Source organism: Silurus aristotelis (assembly GCF_946808225.1).
Source record: "Silurus aristotelis genome assembly, chromosome: 5".
Lineage (NCBI taxonomy): Eukaryota > Metazoa > Chordata > Actinopteri > Siluriformes > Siluridae > Silurus > Silurus aristotelis.
The window spans coordinates 991,887-1,011,448 of record NC_139578.1 but is presented as its reverse complement, the minus strand read 5'-3'; the positions used below and the strand labels follow the sequence as shown (position 1 = coordinate 1,011,448).

At 42.8% G+C, this 19,562-nt stretch overlaps 2 protein-coding genes across 3 annotated transcripts; one reads left to right on the top strand and one right to left on the bottom strand.

The window, feature by feature from the left end:
- Positions 1-539: 539 nt before the first annotated feature.
- On the bottom strand, positions 540-9,136 carry nmur1b (neuromedin U receptor 1b). Of its 2 annotated transcripts, none has more exons than XM_083542537.1 (3): positions 9,070-9,136; positions 1,218-2,098; positions 540-960 (listed from the first exon to the last, which is right to left on the bottom strand). In XM_083542537.1, exons 2-3 carry the CDS (start codon positions 2,095-2,097, stop codon positions 686-688), a joined length of 1,155 nt encoding a protein of 384 aa, XP_083398663.1. In that variant the 5' UTR covers position 2,098; positions 9,070-9,136; the 3' UTR covers positions 540-685. The 2 variants fall into 2 exon arrangements, with proteins under 2 accessions (XP_083398663.1, XP_083398662.1); XM_083542536.1 differs by lacking the exon at positions 9,070-9,136 and adding an exon at positions 4,707-4,913.
- prkag2b (protein kinase, AMP-activated, gamma 2 non-catalytic subunit b) lies at positions 5,231-19,298 on the top strand. Its single transcript, XM_083542532.1, has 16 exons — positions 5,231-7,064; positions 8,683-8,754; positions 11,045-11,261; positions 12,982-13,181; positions 15,674-15,725; positions 15,818-15,918; positions 16,018-16,099; positions 16,326-16,384; positions 16,463-16,508; positions 16,593-16,647; positions 16,742-16,868; positions 17,007-17,172; positions 17,437-17,474; positions 17,615-17,761; positions 18,033-18,126; positions 18,241-19,298. Exons 1-16 carry the CDS (start codon positions 6,978-6,980, stop codon positions 18,291-18,293), a joined length of 1,596 nt encoding a protein of 531 aa, XP_083398658.1. The 5' UTR covers positions 5,231-6,977; the 3' UTR covers positions 18,294-19,298.
- Positions 19,299-19,562: the final 264 nt, after the last annotated feature.

The following is a 19,562-nucleotide window of genomic DNA, read 5'->3' as shown; positions in this document are numbered from 1 at the left end:
TGAAGACGCATCTGAAACGTCATAAATGACCACAAACAAAAATAAAAACAAGTGAAAAACATTTGTTGTTTCTACAGTACAACACAGTAAAAGTAATGAGAAAACTGCAACTACGTCAGTACCTGACTTTAATAACACCCTTGTGGCTGAATGAATCTCCACAAAATCTAGTAGAACATCTTCCCAAGACCCCAAATCTAACAAACATTTGTTGACATGTCTATTTAATACCTAACACCTAGTATCTAATATTATGCTAATGTATCACCATGAGTGCTAGTTCAGATCATTAAATTGAGTAGAACATAATACTCTGTTTTATGAGATGATGGCGATTGTTCTGTTTTTGCTATTTAAACCGCTGTTTGTAGCTAGCAAACCTAGTTTAGCGGCGCGACAGTAAACACTAAAAACAAACAAAACAGTAAAAACAAACCTAGTTTGGCGCCGCGACAGTACACTAAATCTTGCTAGCAGCATACGGTCGCTAGCTGTGGCATTCGTTTTTTAATATTACTGATTAAAGTGTAGTTATTGTGTGGAAACTTGTAAGTCGTTTTCCTGCCTTTGAAAATATGAGGTATGTGTTGATGAAGGTCAAAGAGCTAAATACACATATGTATTTTCCTCTAGCTAGAAATTCAGTCTCCAATCAAACCCTCCAGTTAACACGGCCTCATTCCTCTCACACCGTAGTGCGGAAGGTGTTCTGTGTGACGTTGAATTTCTGCTCGTTCTTCCGGCACGCCACCTCCCGGAACAGCTCTCTGAAACGCGAAGACATGAGGCTGTACAGGACGGGGTTAACGGCGGAACTCAGGTAGAAGAACACACCTGAGATTAGGTGAATGGACTCGAAGGCCAGGTGCTGCTCTTTGCTCCATTCCTCGATGTAGCTCCACATGACACGGTCGATGTGAAATGGCGCCCAGCAGACACCGAACACCACCACCAACACAACTGCAATGCAGAAATATGTAAAAAATTAACGACCTTGAAGAAGGACCTTTTTAGAGTTGTGGGAAGAACTTGGCAAATTGTGGGTCATGCTCCGCCAATAGTATGTTAATCAGACAAGTGCTTAGAGAAACACATGAAAAACAATCCCAAACTGCATAATATACATAAGAGATTTAAAGAAGGAAAAATATTTTTGAAGCCAAACACGATAATGGTTTCCATCTCAGTAAGATCACATGTTAAAAGAGACAACTCACAGAGCATTTTGGTAACTTGGCGATGCCGTGTTGTCTGCAGTTTGCTCTGCACTCCTGGGTTCGAGGTTTTGGCATCGTTCTGCAGTAACCGCGTTTCCTGGTGCAGCTGGAGGGCGATGAGCAGGTAGAGGGCGCCGATGATTATCATGGGAATGAGAAAAAAGAAGAGGGCAGTGAGCTGGACGAGCAGCCCGTAGATCCACGCCGGCTTCACCAGGCCGCACACGGCTGACTCCGGAAAGCTCCAGCCGAACTTCGGCGGCAGCATGGTCATGCCGTGCAAGCTAGTGTTGGGCAAAGCGCAGAGAAACGACACAATCCACAACGCTACAATGATCCGTCTGACGTGGCCATGAGTCATTACGTGTTTAACGCGCAGAGGGTGGACGACAGCGAGGTATCGCTCGCCGCTTACGGCCGTGACGTTGAGCACCGAGGCGAAACACACCGTCTCGAACAGGCACGTTTTGAAGTAGCAGCCTCCGGTTCCTAACAGGAAGGGATAGTTGGACCACAACTCGTAGAGCTCCAACGGCAAACCCAAGAGGAGCACGAGAAGGTCTGAAGTGGCCAGGCTGAGCAGGTAGTAGTTGGTCGGCGTGCGCATGGAGCGGTGGCGCATGATCACGGTGCACGTTAATGCATTGCCCAGCAACCCTACACAGAAAATGAGCATGTACGAGATGCAGATTGTTAGAAACTGCGGAGAACGTCGGGGTCCTAAATGGTTTTCCACGTACGAACTCCGGCTCTCGCACAAATCCGGCACATCCTCTGAACTCACGTTCCACATAATGCACTCACCAGCCTCAGGGCACCAGGAGGGGTCTGGGATCAGGTACAAGCCTTGGGATGATGAGCTGCAGTTATACTCAAGCATCCTGTAGAAAAGATGGGACAAATACAAAAGATCAAATCTTGAGCAAGCTCAGGAACATGGTGGGGGCAGGGTCTGGCATGCTTGTTAGCTCATGGGGCAATTTAGGTTTTTTGGGAGGTTGGAAGGCGCAAACTAGTGAATCTAAACCAGGATGTAACCCATAGGGAGGATGTGAGAATTGAATTGCTGGTGGATTCCCAGGGCTCCATCATGACAGCTAACATGGTGACACTCGGTCTAACATGGGTGTCCTTTCAAAAATAACTAAAACATAAACATGCTATGGGAAACCTTTGACTCCCAAAGTGCAAGAGAGATGAAGTCCTGAGGTAATATGTTTCTACAAGTTCTGTTCCGAACCCCATGTTTATGTTTTGGAGCTGTTCCACAAACGCTGGTGTCGTTCTGTTGGTGGATTTTAGACAAGTGCAGCTACTTCAGGCATTTCACTTTACTCTGGGCTGGAAAATATACACCACCGCCCATAGTTTGAGTGATGGTCGAAAAAGAATGCTTTCCATTTACCCTCGTCACAGTGGCGCTTCATTCTCTCCGTACTGCATAATAAATTCCCTCGTTCCTGCTAACCGTCCCAAGTGTTTATCCCAATATTGTAAAGTGAAGCTGACACAGTGTTTATGTAGCGCATTCTCTCTCTCTCTCTCTCTCTCTCTCTCTCTCTCTCTCTCTCTCTCTCTCTCTCTCTCTCTCTCTCAGGAGACCCACGTTTACTTCAGTAGCAGCATTAAACTCTCCAACAAACCCAAACACAGCGTTAATGGCACAATCACGATCGCCAATCTGATTCCAGAAATACTTCAAGCTCAGAATAATTTTTTTTTTTACTTTTTACAAATCCTAATATTATAAAATAAAACGTATTTTATTTAAATAAAACTAGCAGAGCGTTTTACACAGCGTTCATGCTAGCTCAGGGTCAGTAATGCTAGCTGGAAGGACTGCTGTCAAAATTGCAAGCGTTCATGCTAGCTTCGTAAGCTACAAAGTGCTTAACTTGTAAAGTAAATATCCAGGTTTGCTTGATAGTATAAGATTTCATACTTGTATAGCTTTCTAGTTAATTAACTATATTTTTACTAGAACTTAAATAATAAATGAAGTTTTTGTGAGGTACAGTTAAAAGCTTGCTGACTAACTAGCAGTGACAGGAAATTCATAAAACTGCCAGCGTTGGTTAGTTTACTAAAAACTCATATATAACAAGATCTTATATTAGGGAAGGATTTGATGCTGTTTGTGGCATATTGTGTCGCTAACTAGCTAGAAGATACAGGAATAGAGTTTCTTCGCTTAGCTAGTTAGTTAGTTAGTTAGTTTTTAGCTACCTCATTTGTTTAGTTAGCAATAAAGCTGTATGTGTTTTGAGACATGCAGCTGGACATTTTAAATGAAATCCTGGCTCTTAATCCTCAGTGAGGATCGTCGTGTCTTTTAGCATAACGCTTTTTCAATAAATCCATAAAAAGTTGTGCTAATTAGTGTTTTATTTGAACCCTGTTGATCTCTTAAAAGCTTGACGTGACGGAGGATTTGCTGAAACGAAGCTGCGTGATGGAACAGCCGAGTGATTAATGCATTTTCTGCAACACTGAGGTTATTATCTTCTTCTTCTTCTTTTTTTTTTTTTTGCACAAATTTAATTAGTCAGTTCAGGAAAAAAACAACCACAGTGAAAAAAATGCATCCTGAATCTGAGCATCTTCTAAATGTTGTCATCTTTTATTCATATAAGAATGTAATGAATATTCAGAGAATGCGTGAATTTTTCTACAAAACGTATATATGAATAAATGACAGTGTAATGCCCAGAGCAGTGAAGCAAGTCGAGAAGAAATCGAAAAAAAGGTAGCGTTTAGGTTGATTATATTAATACGCTATAAAGCTGCTATAATGTGAACTGTAACTAAAATGCAAACAATAAACATAAAAATAAAAAAGAAATAATAATAATAATAATTGGTGACTAGCGACATATACAATGAGCAAGATTGTTAAATATTTTGCCAATATGCTGTAGAGCATCGATAACATGTTCATTACCATAAATAGGTTGATTTATTATTGATTTGCTGATTGATTTGTTGATCTACCAGTTAATTGTTTGAGGGTCGACCGAAAGAGCGACTCCTAGTTGATGAACTGAATTAAATGAGATAAATATTCAGATATTTGAATAATAAAATGATAATATAATGTATATAAACACTTTATAAATATATATAATATCACACAGAAATTTTTCCATTTTAACTAAAGAAGGAAAAGCTTTTTTTGGTGGGTCTCTGAGACGTTTAGGTGATAAATTCTTCTGTTAAATATTATTATTATTATTATTATTATTATTATTATTATTATTATTATATTAAACACGACTGACCTTGGCGTCCAGAGCTCCCGCAGTGGGCACACACACGATCAGGGTGCCTGTATAAGATGTTGATGTGTGTGTGTGTGTGATTAAGTGCTTTCGGCAGGTCTACGTGTGTGTGTGTGTGTGTGTGTGTGTGTGTGTGTGTGTGTGTGTGTGTGTGTGTGTGTGTGTGTGTGCGCAGCATTTTCCACCAGTTCTACAAATCATGATATCTTACTTGAGTTGTCTGACTCTCCTCCCCATTTCCCTCCATCTTTCTCTTTCTCTCTCCATCTCTCTCTCTCTCTTTTCTAAACACTCATTAAATGTGTTTACTCTGTTCTTTCGAACCCTCTGCTTTTTTTCTACATCTCAGCTTTTGATAGTGAAAGGTCAAAGGTCCTCCCTGTTTATATGATGCACTATAATAAGAAGAAGCAGAAGAAGAAATAACACAATTCCTGAAGAAACTATATATATATAAAAATATAAATATAAATAAATAACTATGTATGAGTACTGGAAAGAAAAACAAAGTGTGTGATGCTGTTAAGAAAAACAATCAGCCGAAGGAGGTGCGATGAAGCATAATGTTGTTGTGACTGACACTGGAGACTCCTTCCATAAAGCTTTTGTTAATGGAGTTAGGTCCAGGAGTGGGGTTTCAGTGCACAATGCTACATGTAGGACCCAACCTGTAGCGCCCTCTGGTGGCAAATACTCTCTAGAAAAAAACTCAGGAAAAACTCTACAGGCACCAGTGTATCAAATCCTGTAGGCGCATAACCCGCTTCTGAATACTCGGAACTTCCTCTTCATCAGTGTTTATTACTGAAGCGGATCCTCATGTAGAATGTTTTCACATCTAAAAAAATCCGAATCTGAGTTTTCTCCGTGTAAGTGTGAGCTTGAGCTTCTCCAGATCCTTCTCACAATGTCATGCGTCAACTAGCTAAAGTGAGTCTGTACAAGGGACATTTCTTTCCAATATGGCAGCTGTGTGTGTGTGTGTGTGTGTGTGTGTGTGTGTGTGTGTGTGTGAATGTAGAAACTATACACTTCCTGCAGTGCTTTATCAGCACTGATATGTTTTGCAGTTGTGTTTTGACAGGTCTATAACAGGAAAGCGTTCGGGGTTGCCATATTGCCATAAATCCCATCTTGATGCTTAATGTTGCTTTGCTTGGCTTGGTCTTAACAGTGAGTATAATTTCTCTAAGATAATGATGATGATGATGATGATGATGGTGGTGATGATGATGGTAAGGGGTTTGTGATTGTATTTGTGTCTCTTAAAGGGGATCTTTCTTTTCTAACACAGAGAAAACATTCTGAAAACATTTGTTGATCTGGCAACCGAGTCACATAAATGGTGCTGCTTGGGGTTGCCAGATTGTGTTGTATTTCTTATCTATAATATCAATCATTTATATTTTTGTCGGTTTTATTAGACTCAATATTTTTGATCTGATTTGTCTAATCTAGCTAGCTCACCAAAACACAGTCAACAACAACAACAAACACCGAAAACTAATAAGTGAAAATTCTGCATGAATGTGCAAAGTAGTTTTTTTTTAATGAGGTTTTGTTTTCGACTTTGAACATATCAATAATCTGATGTTAGGACTCATGACGTCATAACAGTCTGCAGGTTCAACTTTTCTCAATTAATTTATTACAGATAATTAATAGCAATCAGAAAAACCCCTGCAATTTGCCTGTTTGATAAAGAATAAAAAAAATTCTTTCTAAAATCTTTATTTCCATTTCACAGTTTTTATATATATATAAAAAAAAAAAGGATAATAAAATGATCACTTTTTGCTCTCTGGGGTTTCTTCCTCTCCAGAATTGTGTGCCTTATTAGATCAGATTATCCCTGATCTTAATATGGATAAAGTCATTAATGTACACCCACAGTACTGTCATTTCAGTCTGAAAAAGTTTACCTTAAAAATAAATAAAATAATAAAGAATAGATAACAAACTAATCAAGAACGTGTCCCACTCTCACCACAGGCACATTTTAAAACGCTTAACGTGAAAAATTAAACGCTTAACGTGACGTGGCCACTGTGGTCGTTAAGTGTGTTAGAATGTCCCCCTCAACACGTTATAGCAGCTATAAACAGTCGCTGAAACCAGAATGTGTAAAATCCTCTGAACTGGCAACCTTTCATAAAAAAAACCCCTATAATAATAGTAATAACAATAATCATCATCATCATCATCATCATCATCATCATCATCATGACAAAGTGGGCGTGGTCTCGGAGCCGAAGGTGCGATGGAACCGGGTTTGATCTGGCAACCCGCGGAAACAGCGTTATAGGAACTGGTGTCTGGTGCCATTTTCCTCCTCACGCTTCCGCGAGCGCGGCGTCACCCACAGCTGCACTTTCTACACACGCGCGTGTGCACTTTAATAAGTTTGCAGAGTGAAAGAAGGAGGTGAAGGATAAACAGAGAGAGAGAGAAAGAGAGAGAGAGAGAGAGAGAGAGAGAGAGAATGGGCAGCACAGCGGCGGACGCGCAGGAGCGCGACTCCTCCAGGAAGAGCCCGAAGAAGAGGCACGCGCTGCGGCTCCACATGCCCGTGAGTTCGGCTCGGGGTCCGGTTTGGGGTGTGTGTGTGTGTGTGTGTGTGTGTGTGTGTGTGTGTGTGGGATGGGTTCGGGAGTTTTCGGAAGTTTTCGGCGCGTTCGGTTCGAGTTCAGGGTTCGGGCGCACGCGTCACAGTGAGCCGCTGACGCAGTGCCAGTTGGAGTTCGCGGGAGCGCGCGTTCCTATTAAGAACCATCAGTTGATCCATCCGGGCTTAATAACGGCTTCATAACCCTTATGAGCGAATCGTGGAACAGCGTGAGTATTTGTGCGTTTGTGTTTGGAGTCCTCTGGGAAACATCCACGAGTTTCACCTAAAACTCCTGCTTTAAATCGACCCTCGAATAAAAGAGGAAATATAGGACGCAAGTAGGAGTGAGGGATGACGGACAGATGGATGTTTGTTTTTCTGTCCTCCTTCCTATCAGATACACATTCCTGGTAAGGATGGAGGAGAACTTTATTACTGCAGTTTCCTGACGTCTCCTATTATACAGCTGACAGTGAGATTATCAACACACTGGGTGTGGGTTAAACCAGCAAGAGGTCTAGAGCCATCATGTTACAATAGAGTTTATATAGCAGGAGATCTTCCACTCCATCCCACAGAAAACAGATCTTCATGAAGATGGCTTTGTGTGCACGTTTGGGTCTCCTAGTTCAAGTATATGGAGAAAACTTCGTTCTTTTCTCGTTTGCCTTCAAGTTTGTGGTAACAGTTTTGAGGAAGAACCGAATATTGGTATGAAGTGATTTGTTTATTAACAGCCTGCAGTTGACCTGCGCAGCCTTTACCCCCGTTCACAGATAATAAACATATAGTAATCAGCAAAACCATAAAAAACTACTGGCATTCGCTCAATGAAGAGAAAATCCCATTTCTTTCTTTATTTCCATTTCACATTTTTGTCCAGTGATATTTAAATCGACATTTCTGTAGCCCTCCTTTAAAAAAGACCCCAAAAATAAAAGACCACCAGCAAAATAATTCATGTTCATGAGGTTTCTTCTTCTCCAGGATTGTGCGCCGATATCTGTACAGCCTGATAAGATCAGATTATTCCTGTCCTCAGTAATAAAGCAGGACGTTCCACATGAACCCTCTCAGTGCTTCAGGATATTTAGCAGTTTTGTCTAATAAAGATTGCGTATTTTTTTCTGAAGTTAACTGCTGTCAATCAAGCGTTCCTGCTAGACGAATAGGCCACGCCCACACAGACAGATCTTAGGCTGGTAGATGTTTGATGGAACGCTCGGCTGAAACAGGAGTCAGACATCGAGACGAAAGATATCCAGAGAATTTAAAGATGTCGAGTGAAGTGTCTCCTCTGTGCGTTTATTTAACGCAGACCAACCTGGCAACCCAGACCTGCCACACCTTCAGCGATCTCTCTCCTGAGTGTATATGAGTGTGTGTGTGGGAGAGGAAATGACCAGCGCTGGGAAAACTCCAGCTTGTACCCAAGGACACTCTGCTGAAGACATAATCACAAAACATACAGACAAAACACTGGTTGCCTCTGCGATCGATCCGAGATGAAGCGACGAGCGTGGGACATTTGTGACCGTCATGTTTTTCTTATCTGTTTTTTTTTTTTTTCCCTCCACAGGACCTGAGCTCCTACACGTCTCCTCATCTGGAGGGACAAAAGGAGAAATCCTCTAAAGCTGGAACGTCCAAGGTAATCAGAGATGTTGAAGCTAAACAGAGAAGATCACAGCATCACAGTAATTCTGGATTCTGATTGGTTGTTGACAGGTTGCTCGTATTGTAGCCACCAAAAAAAAACCAGGTTTACATTCTGGTACGTTGTCGTTTCTATGGCAACAAATGTTGAATGTGAAGGTAAAATCGATTGAAGTCGAGATCGAATAATTACGGAAAGAAAAATTGTTCATTACTACGTGAGGTATCGTGTGTGTGTGTGTTTGTGTGTGTGTGTGTGTGTGTGTGTGTGTGTGTGTGTGTGTGTTACCGTATCAGATTCCTATCATACCTTGTAATCACTGGCAGTCAGAGGCTTTTGTTCCGACGCCAGTGGTCCGTCCTGAGGTGTGTGAAAGTTTATCCCGAATGGGTTCAGTATAGCAGGAAAACTTCCACATCTTCCAACCCATGTAAAGCAGATCTTCATGGAGCTGGATTTCTGCACAGGGGCATCATGTTGGAACAGGTCTGGATCTTCAATTTCAAGCGAAGGGAAAATTCTTCCTGCTACGCCGTTAAGCCACGTTCTGGTCAGATTGAGACTGCTGTGTACAGCCGCTCTCACTTCCTGTTTGAGGAACCTACAGGAGCTGCGTTAACGTTCCGCGTGGAATTACAGCGCCTGTCGAAAGAGTACACACTTCTCTGAAGCACTTCTTCCTGTTTGGATCAGTGTTTGGAGAAACAGAGGCGTTTTTGGAGTTTACAGCCTGAATAAGGTCCAGTCTTCAGCAGTAACTCCACACTTGCAGTGACAGGAGCTTCAGCTGCAGTACCAGTGTTTACTCAGAGACGGGTTTCCTCACAGGAATGAATGAATAGGTGGATGGATGGATGGATAAGTTGATAAATGGATTGACAGATAGACAGTGATGTACACACTATGAAGCTCCTCAGTTCCAGACTGTATTCCAGCTTCTACTGGAGTCTAATGGACTGATTCGTCGTCTTCTCTGTAGAACTTTCAGGAACCTCAATGAAAGTCTACTGTGAATGATATTGACCTTAAAGCCACTTCTTACGTTCTCACCCTCACGTCTTCACCCTGCAGATCTACACCAGAGTCCCACTACCAAGAAGTGGTTTCTCATCATGTTGTCATCATGTTCTGAACATCATAGTGGTGTTGCTTTCAGTCAACATCCTCAGTGTTTTGGATTAGAGTTTTTGTTTTAGTAAAGATGTGTGATTTGACGCTCCAGTTTTTAAAACCGAAACAGTTCCCTCAAGTGATGCAGATTTTCTGACCTTCATGTCCTCCAAACTCGAGACTGTCTAATAGAAATTATAGATTTTTTGGGGGGCTGATCAGATTTTTAGTTTGATGCACCATTTAACCCAGTGACTGTGTGTGTGTGTGTGTGTGTGTGTGTGTGTGTGTGTGTGTGTGTGTGTGTGTGTGTGTGTGTGTGTGTGTGCGCGCGCATGTTTACTGAGTCCTGACGTCAAAATGATCTTGTAATCATAAGGTAAATAAAATCCAGTCCAATGAAAACAGCCTTTAAAAAAATGGAATTGATGTCCGGACTGTAAAAGCTTTGAGGCTGTGGGAATAAAGTCCCTGAACACGCGCCACAAACGTCTGAAGGTCGCACTGAAATGCCACACTGATTAAAACAAAACAAAACAAACAGCCGGGATTTGTAACAGAAACAGCTGAAAGCATCACTACATATTTACCCTCTGATACAAACAGCAGCTTTAAACAGACTGAATTTCACAATTCAGTAACACACAAGATTTGGGCTCAAGAATTTACTCCGATTGACCCGGAATGCTAAAAAAAAGATCAGTTTTAAACTGCATAAATATGCAAATTAAGACACGCCCTCAAGCCCTATTCTAACGAACACTCGTTCCCTTTTCACATCGTTCTTTCTAAACATCAGGACATACCGTTACTGTGACAACCACAGAGTTCATCACATCCAAAAAAAAAAGGCCATGTCTTACAAGGTTGGGTCGAAAAAAGCGTTTCATGTTTTGTGATGTCACAAAATGCATTGATGTAGCTCCGCCCCCTCGAATCAGTTTTGAATAATAAAAAAAAAAGCTGCTACAAAAAATGATATAGGAATCTGCCAATCAAGTAGAGTTAAAAAAAAAGTCACATTTGAACATTATATATATTATGTTACATTTTTAAATGTAAGAAATTCATTTTTGAGCTCTTTTGGAAACTTTTTTTTCTCACTTTGACATATTTATTGCCTAAAAGCTTCTCAGATTCTGAATTGGATTTTGTTTTTGTTTTCTTGGTCAAGGGTGAAGAGCTCACCTCATCAAATACATCTAAAGGCTTCTCCCTGAGATCTCCTCTCCCTCAGCCCTCGAGCCCCCGAACATCTCCCAATTCCTCTAAACCCATCGCCTCCCACCAGGACTCTCCTCCCAAATCCCCCCATCGTCTCAGCTTCAGTGGTATCTTCCGCTCGCCATCCAACCCCTCCAGCATCAAGATCTTCTCCAGAACTCGAAAATGTGAGTGTAATAACGCTTTATTCAATATTGATCACGCACACACACCGCTTTGTCGGTTCATGGTTTGTCGCGCCCATAGGCCTTGATTTTGCTCTGGTTCAGTAACTTCCTGTTTTTGTAACAGAGGTTCGAAACTTCAAACAGGAAGTACCCTGATAAAGGCTAAGGTTTTGCAAGCCTTTGATTTGTTCAATAGCTGATGCAGCATGTGGAGAGACACCAAGAGAGGAAGGAGAGGGGCATTTTATATTACTGGATGTTGTACAGGTGGATTGTGGTCCAGGTTACGCAGAGAATGCGTTCGTTATGGTTCCTCCCACACGTGTACGAGTAAAATAACTGCAGAATTACCGAATATACAGTATATCATCATTATTATTATTATTATTACCACCAAAAATGAGTTTAGAGAATTTGATTTCTGATCTTAGAAACCCTCCAAAGCAGCTGAGATCCAGTGTAAAACTCCGACTTGTCAACATACTCAAATCCCACGCTTTTTCCTGATTTTCATCAACACTCATTAATACTAAGACGTTTTGGGATGCAGTGGTGTACATTGTGTTCCTGCCGAGACACTGTGATGACTCACTCTTCCCTGCTCGTGAGTCGAGGCTCTGTTTGGTCTCGGTGAGAGGAATATTCCGAAGTTTAGGCCAGAGAAAGAGTGCGCAGGATTTTGGGTTGAAAGACGTTTTCCCTTTTCCTCACTTCCTTCTGAAATGGATTTGTCTCTGTAAACGTTTCCATGCTCTGCTCTGGTTTCAGTTGAACAATCTTTATTCCAGGAAGTTTTTTTTATGACATTTCAGTGCCCTATTTCACATCATGCTAACAGTTTGCATGCGGCTGTGTGATACGCACTTCACTCGGGTCTGCTAGAACAAAGTCCCAGCGGAGACAGGAGGTGTTCTCAGATCAAATCTGACTAAATCCAGCACTGGCTAGCTTGATGGAATAATTAAGAATTAAGAATCGAGCGTTAACATGATGCTCTCGCTGCGTAAACAGTCATTCTCCTTCTTTATTGGTAATAAACTCAAATCCAACACTAATCCTCAGTATGACCATGAAGATTCTTAGCTATGTTGAAAAGTGCTGAGCAAAAACGTCTTGCTAACAAAACCTTTGGCACTTGTTACGTGTGAAAGATCAGACACGCGTTGCTAATCAGACGCTGGTCCGCGTGCGTCTTCTCGCTCTCAGTGTGAACAGGTGTTTGAAGATCGCCCACACTGATGTGTTTACTTTCCCCGAAGTCGGAGATGCCGGTTCCCAGAGTGGCGTTTCCCAGAAAGCATTGCATCATGTTGCCTGATTCATGGAATAATACTTGGGATGCTGTTAATGTTGATCGGATTTCAAAGGTTTCTGGGGAGAAATTTCAGCCCGGGCTATTTTTACCCCAGTCGAGGGTCACGCTTTGCTTCATGGATGTACTTTTAAGGGCTTTGGAAGAGGAAATAAATAAATAATACAAATAAAACCCTTCAACTAGCATGAGCTGCACAATGCTAACGGGCTCTGAGGGCTCTGTGTGTTGCCAGATCAGTTCCCTGAAACACCTGTACAGATGTTCAATCTCTTAGGATGGAAATATTCGAGGTTGCACAATGTGCTGTACAGAATTTACTCATATGCTGGTCATATTCCATACCTGTTTCTGTGTGTGTGTGTGTGTGTGTGTGTGTGTGTGTGTGTGTGTGTGTGTGTGTTGTAGCGTCAGGCCCTTTGTCTCCGCCTACCACTCCCAGTCACAGCTCCAACTATCCTCTTTTCTCGCCGGATGAGAGACGCCTGCGCTCGCTCTCGTCTCCACCTGACACGGGACTTCAGCGCTTCACAAGCTCCGCCTCCTCCAGCCCCAGCTCTGTCCAATTTAGCCCCTCCCCTTTACACTTCAGGTCCGCCTCTCAACCGGTGAGTGGTACCATACACAAACACTGCGGCGGGCGTGTCTCAAACCACACACACTGTTCACTATATAGGCTTCATAAACACCATCATTAATCCACTGTGGGTGTGTCTCAAATCACACACAAGATTTACTGTATATTCCCATCATTATTCAACTGTGGGCGTGTCCCAAATCACACACCCTGTTTACTATATAGGCCTCATCATTAGTCAATTGTGGCTAGACAGCATCGGATGGTGGTCTGTAGGATGGTTTTGGAGGCGAAGAAGAAGAGGAGGAAAGTAAGGTTTGAAAGAAGAATAAGATGGTGGAAACTGAAGGAGGAAGAGTGTAGTGTGAGGTTCAGGGAAGAGGTCAGACGGGCTTGGTGGTGGTGAAGAGGTGCTGGATGATTGGGCAACTACTGCAGGAGTGATGAGGGAGGCAGCTAGAAAATTACTTGGTGTGACATCTGGAAATAGAAAGCAAGACAAGGAGACGTGGTGGTGGAATGAGGAAGTGCAGGAAAGCATAACGAGAAAGAGATTGGCAAAACAGAAGTGGGATCGACAGAGTGATGAGAAAAGTAGGCAGGAGAACAAGGAGATGCAGCAGTAGGTAAAAATGGATGTGGCGAAAGCCAAGAAAAAGGCATATGAGGAGCTGTAGGAGAAGTTGGACACTAAGGAAGGAGAAAAGGATTTATACCAAATGGCCAGGCAGAGGGACCGAGCTGGGAAGGATGTACTGCAAGTTAGAGCAGTAAAGGATGGAGATGGAAATGTGTTGACTAGTGAGGAGAGTGTGTTGAGAAGGTGAAGGGAGGATTTTGAGCAGCTGATGAATGAGGAAAATCAGAGAGAGAAGGTTGGATGATGTGGAGTTGGTGAAGCAGGATGTAGATAGGATTAGTAAGGAGAAAGTGAGAGCAGCGATTAAGAGGATGAAGAATGGAAAGTCGGTTGGACCAGATGACATACCGGTAGAAGCGTGGAGATGTTTAGGAGAGATGCAGTGGAGTTTTTAACCAGATTGTTTAACAGGATTCTGGAAGGGGAGAGGATGCATGAGGAATGGAGAAGGAGTGTGCTGGTACCGATCTTTAAGCATAAGGGAGATGTGCAGACCTGCAGTAACTACAGGGGAATTAAGTTGATCAGTCACACCATGAAGTTATGGGAAAGAGTAGTGGAAGCCAGGCTGAGAGAAGAGGTGACCATCTGTGAGCAGCAGTATGGTTTGGTGCTGAGGAAGAGCACCACAGACGCCTTATTTGCTTTGAGGATGTTGATGGAGAAGTATAGAGAAGGACAGAAGTATTTGCATTGTGTATTTATGGATTTAGAGAAAGTGTACGACAGAGTGCCAAGAGAGGAGTTGTGGTATTGTATGAGGAAGTCAGGGTGACGGCAGTGAAGTGTGCAGTAGGTACGACAGACTGGTTCAGCGTGAAGGTTGGACTGCATCAAGGATCGGCCCTGAGCCCTTTCCTGTTTGCAGTGGTGATGGACAGGTTGACGGACGAGGTCAGACGGGAGTCTCCCTGGACTATGATGTTTGCAGATGATTGTGATTTGTGGTGAGAGTAGGGAGCAGGTGGAGAAGATCTTGGAGCGGTGGAGATATGCGCTGGAGAGAAGGGGAATGAAAGTCATTAGGAGTAAGACAGAGTACATGTGTGTGAATGAGAGGGAGGGCAGTGGAGTGATGCGGTTGCAGGGAGAAGAGGTGGAGAAGGTGGAGGAGTTCAGGTATCTGGATTCAACAGTGCAAAATAATGGAGAGTGTGTTAGGGAAGTAAAGAAAAGAGTGCAGGCAGGGTGGAGTGGGTGGAGAAGAGTGATAGCAGGAGTGATTTGTGATAGAAGAGTATCTGTGAGAGTGAAAGGGAAAGTTTATAGGACTGTGGTGAGACCTGAGATGTTGTATGGATTAGAGACAGTGGCATTGAGTAAAAGACAGGAGGTGGAGCTGGAGGGAGCAGAGCTGAAGATGTTGAGATGTTCGTTGGGAGTGACGACGATGGACAAGATTAGTAATGAGTTTATTAGTGGGACAGCACATGTAGGACGTTTTGGAGTCAAGGTGAGGGAGGTGAGATTGAGATGGTTTGGACATGTGCAGAGGAGGGACATGAATTATATTGGTAGAAGAATGCTGAGGATGAAGCCACCAGGTAGGAGGAAAAGAGGAAGGCCAAGGAGGAGGTTCATGGATGTGGTGAGGGAAGACATGCAGGTAGTTGGTGTGAAAGAGGCAGATGTAGAGGACAGGGTGGTATGGAGACGGATGATCCGCTGTGGCGACCCCTAATGGGACCAGCCGAAAGAAGAAGAAGTAGATTAGTAAATTGTGGGCGTGTCCCAAATCACACACTCTTGTAGGCCTTATGAACACCATCATTAATCCACTATGGGCGTGTCTCAATCACAGTTTTTGTTCTGCGTGTAGGTTGTACACAGACTTGTTGCGCTAGTCTCGGTCGCTTGTAGTGACTATCCATTTCTCTCCTCAGGCGTACGGTTCAGCTGAACGCATGTTGGAGAAGCTGGATCTCAGTGATGGCGGTGGGAGAACAATTAATGAATTTAAATCCTTATAAATATAAACTCGCACAACAGAGATAAAAGACGAATGTGAAGTTTTTGTGGTGTTTCAGAGCCGGGCTGTGATATTTACACTCGCTTCATGAGGGGCCACACGTGCTACGACCTCGTCCCAACCAGCTCCAAGCTAGTGGTCTTCGATACGACACTACAGGTAAGAAGGACAAAAGAAAGAGACATCATATAGCAGCTTATATGTCAAAGATGATGGCCATGGCGACACAGATCGTGTAACGCTAATGCTGCACTTTAGGTCAAGAAAGCATTCTTCGCTTTGGTCGCTAACGGAGTGAGAGCTGCTCCGCTGTGGGACACCAGACAGCAGAGCTTCGTGGGTGAGGAGATAAAATTTTACCTCACAAACTAGCCTTAAACATGCTTATTCCTTATTAGCATTAGTAAAAAGACAAACTAGCATTATAGTAAACAAGCTAACACAGAAAATAGAGCTTTAGCATTGGAAAATGTGAATTTATTTTGACTTTGTTTTTATTTTCTGTGAGAAATTAGTTGCTAATAAATGACTGTGAGTCAATGGCTAATGTTTTGTTCTGGTGTCAGGAATGCTGACCATCACCGACTTCATCCGAATCCTGCACAGATACTACAAGTCGCCTCTCGTGAGTATCTTCTGCAACTGGTTTTCACACACTGTGGAGCTGATCGTTTGCTGATCGAATCCGATTTTGCCCTCACAGGTGCAGATATACGAGCTGGAGGAGCACAAGATCGAGACGTGGCGAGGTCACTGTCCACATTCAGAATTAGCCCTAGCTTTTGTTTCGCTATCGCAGTAGCAGCAAACGTTTGTCTTTTTTTCATCCACAGAACTCTACCTGCAGGAAACCTTCAGGCCCTTGGTGAACATCTCCCCCAACGCAAGGTACAAACCAACACGCTGTTCACCACACCCTGTTACTACAAAGGCCTCATACACACCATCCAATCACCAGCTAATGAAATGTTATTTGTTGCAGCATATATGACGCGGTTTACTCCCTCATCAAAAACAAGATCCACCGCTTGCCCGTGATCGACCCGGTGTCAGGAAACGTCCTCTACATCCTCACACACAAAAGGATCCTCAAGTTCCTGCAGCTGTTTGTAAGCGCAGTGGTTTATAAATGCACGTGTAAAACTAAAACGTGTTTAATGAATGAATTAGCATTAAAGTGTAAGCTAAAAAAGAGCTAGCATACGAGACAGGTGGTTCCTCAGCGATGCTCTTTCCTGCTCTTTAAGGTGTGTGAGATGCCCAAGCCGGCCTTCATGAAGAAAACACTGAGCGAGCTCGGCATCGGCACGTACGACAACATTGCATTCATCCAGCCGGACACGCCCATTATCAAAGCGCTAAGCGTGTTTGTAGACAGGAGAGTGTCGGCGCTGCCTGTCGTCGACAACGCCGGTACGAACCAGTTTTCACTTCGTTATGGGTTACAAATAACACAGACAAGAAGTGTGCTAAATGCTAAACTATGCACGTGCTAGCTATAGCTAGATATATGTAATCATGGGAACGACTGGTGGCAAGATTTTCAAAGGTACACATTAAACAATAGTTAGCATTGTGTGGTACTGAACGTTACGTTATTTTAGTCACAATTTTGCAATTTGCTAAATTTCCGTTGCTTTATTTGCTTACTAATTTTATTTTTTTCTTTCCACGCAGGAAAAGTCGTGGATATTTATTCCAAATTTGATGTCATCGTAAGTTTCGTTTCTGTGTTTATTAACTGTCATGTCAGCTAGCTACTTAGAATCGTGTGAGCATGACTAGCTATCAGTGTTTTGGCGCTAAAGCCTTATTTGAGTGCGATCGTTAGCGTTAGCGTTGTGCTCGTGCGCAGAACCTGGCGGCGGAGAAAACGTACAACAACCTGGACACAAGCGTGACGGAGGCACTGAGACACCGCTCGCAGTACTTTGAGGGAGTGATGAAGTGCGGGAGACACGAGACCCTCAACACCATCGTGGACCGGATCGTCAAGGCTGAGGTACAAAACGTTCCAAGCGTTCTGATTGGCTGGCCAGCTTTAAGCCACGCCCACTTCTGGACACGGCACAATTTTCGTCAACTACAAACACAGCATCACATTACAGGATTAAAGATACAATGTTATTGGAGTGGCCATGTTGGATTTTCTCTTTTCGAATTTTGATGTCACGCCCCCTGTCTAGGTTCCGCCCACAATTTAAAGGAACGGTCTGTCTTGATGGATCTGTTTTTTTATTTTATGATAGATTTTTTCACTCATGATGTTGCAGGTGCACAGGTTGGTGGTGGTGGATGAAAACTCCAAAATCGAGGGCATCATTTCTCTATCTGACATCCTCCAGGCTCTGGTTCTCGCTCCTGCAGGTAGAAATCTTTCCGTCCATACTAAATATGCAAAAGTCTGTTTTTTAGCAGGTTTACACAAACTAACACAAAAAAGTCTGAATAAACGACTCGTGTTTGCGTTTCTTTTTACAGGTTTAAGCAGGGAGGAGGATAAAACGGAAACACAAACCGCAGCGAACACATAGCGAGTGTCACTTGAGTGTGAAAAAGAGGCGTGGCTTTGACACGTGTTCGTTATGGACGACCGTCGCTGGGATACGCTGTTTAATTTTGGTCCTGCTGTACTGTACTCCGCTCTGTATTATGGGCTCTGCTGCTGCTCCACTTCACCGTGTCTCACTACAGGGAGATCATCTCATGCTCGTCTCGGCTCGAAAGTTCAGGCGGTACCTCAATCAAACTTCGGACAAAACCACGTTAACACCTGAAGCTGCTTCACCCGTTGGGGTCAATCACGTCTCCAGGCTTCTGATTTGTACCAACAAATATAAAAAATCTTCAGTTTTCGTGTTTTGTTCGCAAATTATTTCGCTGAAATCTCTCTGGCGTAAATCGAAAATTATTTCTCTGTCCTCCATGTCATGATTATTTTTTCTCTCTCGATCCATGAGATTGGGATCCATGATTGGTCAGAATGATGAAACAGCGCGGTAAATATACGGGTCCAAGCACGGAGTTCCGGCGGGAAATAAGCGAACGAGGACATTTTTTTACGGTTCTTTTTTCTCGAATGTTTTTTTACGGCAAAATTCCGTCATGAAAGCGGAATTAAAAGTCATACGGTGGACGGTTGCTTTTATCGCAAAGCGACAACTGAATGTACAGAATCGTTTGTCCAGCTACGAGCTCGTAATTAAGCGCACATCACTGTTTGCTTGTTATACGATTAAAGCGTAATGGTTTCCATCACACACCTTCAGCTTTCCATCAGGAATTTTACGGTTGCTTTTAAACCAGAACCCCAAAGGCCTTAATTTTTCATGGCCTTGGCGTGTAAAAACGCACAATTTAATAAGCAGAACATCAGAAACCATCAGAAACGCATTTGTTCGAGCTCATCAGGAACCGACGTGATCTTTAACTGAACGATTAAACAGGATAAAGTTTATATTATTGAACTGCACTTTTGCATCCACGGTTTTTTATTTTTTTTACTTTTTTTCTATAAAAGAGCTCTATTTTTATACTCTGATTGTATTTCTATTTTTTTTCCTAAAGTTGTTATATTTTTCTCTCGCTTTCTTAAAAAACTAAATCAGCCTAAGAATCAGACACTAATGCTGCAGTCGTGACTTTAAATACTCGCACGCTGCCCTCGAGTTCCTCGGCCTGTTTCCTTCTCAATACAAATACATCAGAACATAATCATAACAACCATCATTTTACAATAACAATGGATTTATAGCGAGATTATAGACAGAGATGTGCAGTATATATGATACGTGGATTTCATA

Coding starts and splice junctions, on each gene's coding strand:
- prkag2b (XM_083542532.1), top strand. CDS start 6,978: ATGGGCAGCACAGCGGCGGACGCGCAGGAGCGCGACTCCTCCAGGAAG. Junction 7,065..8,682: donor CGCTGCGGCTCCACATGCCC/GTGAGTTCGGCT, acceptor TTCCCTCCACAG/GACCTGAGCTCCTACACGTC. Junction 17,475..17,614: donor ATTCCAAATTTGATGTCATC/GTAAGTTTCGTT, acceptor GCTCGTGCGCAG/AACCTGGCGGCGGAGAAAAC.
- nmur1b (XM_083542536.1), bottom strand. CDS start 4,762: ATGGAGAGAGAAAGAGAAAGATGGAGGGAAATGGGGAGGAGAGTCAGA. Junction 2,099..4,706: donor AGGAGAGTCAGACAACTCAA/GTAAGATATCAT, acceptor TCTTTTCTACAG/GATGCTTGAGTATAACTGCA. Junction 961..1,217: donor CCAAGTTACCAAAATGCTCT/GTGAGTTGTCTC, acceptor TCTGCATTGCAG/TTGTGTTGGTGGTGGTGTTC.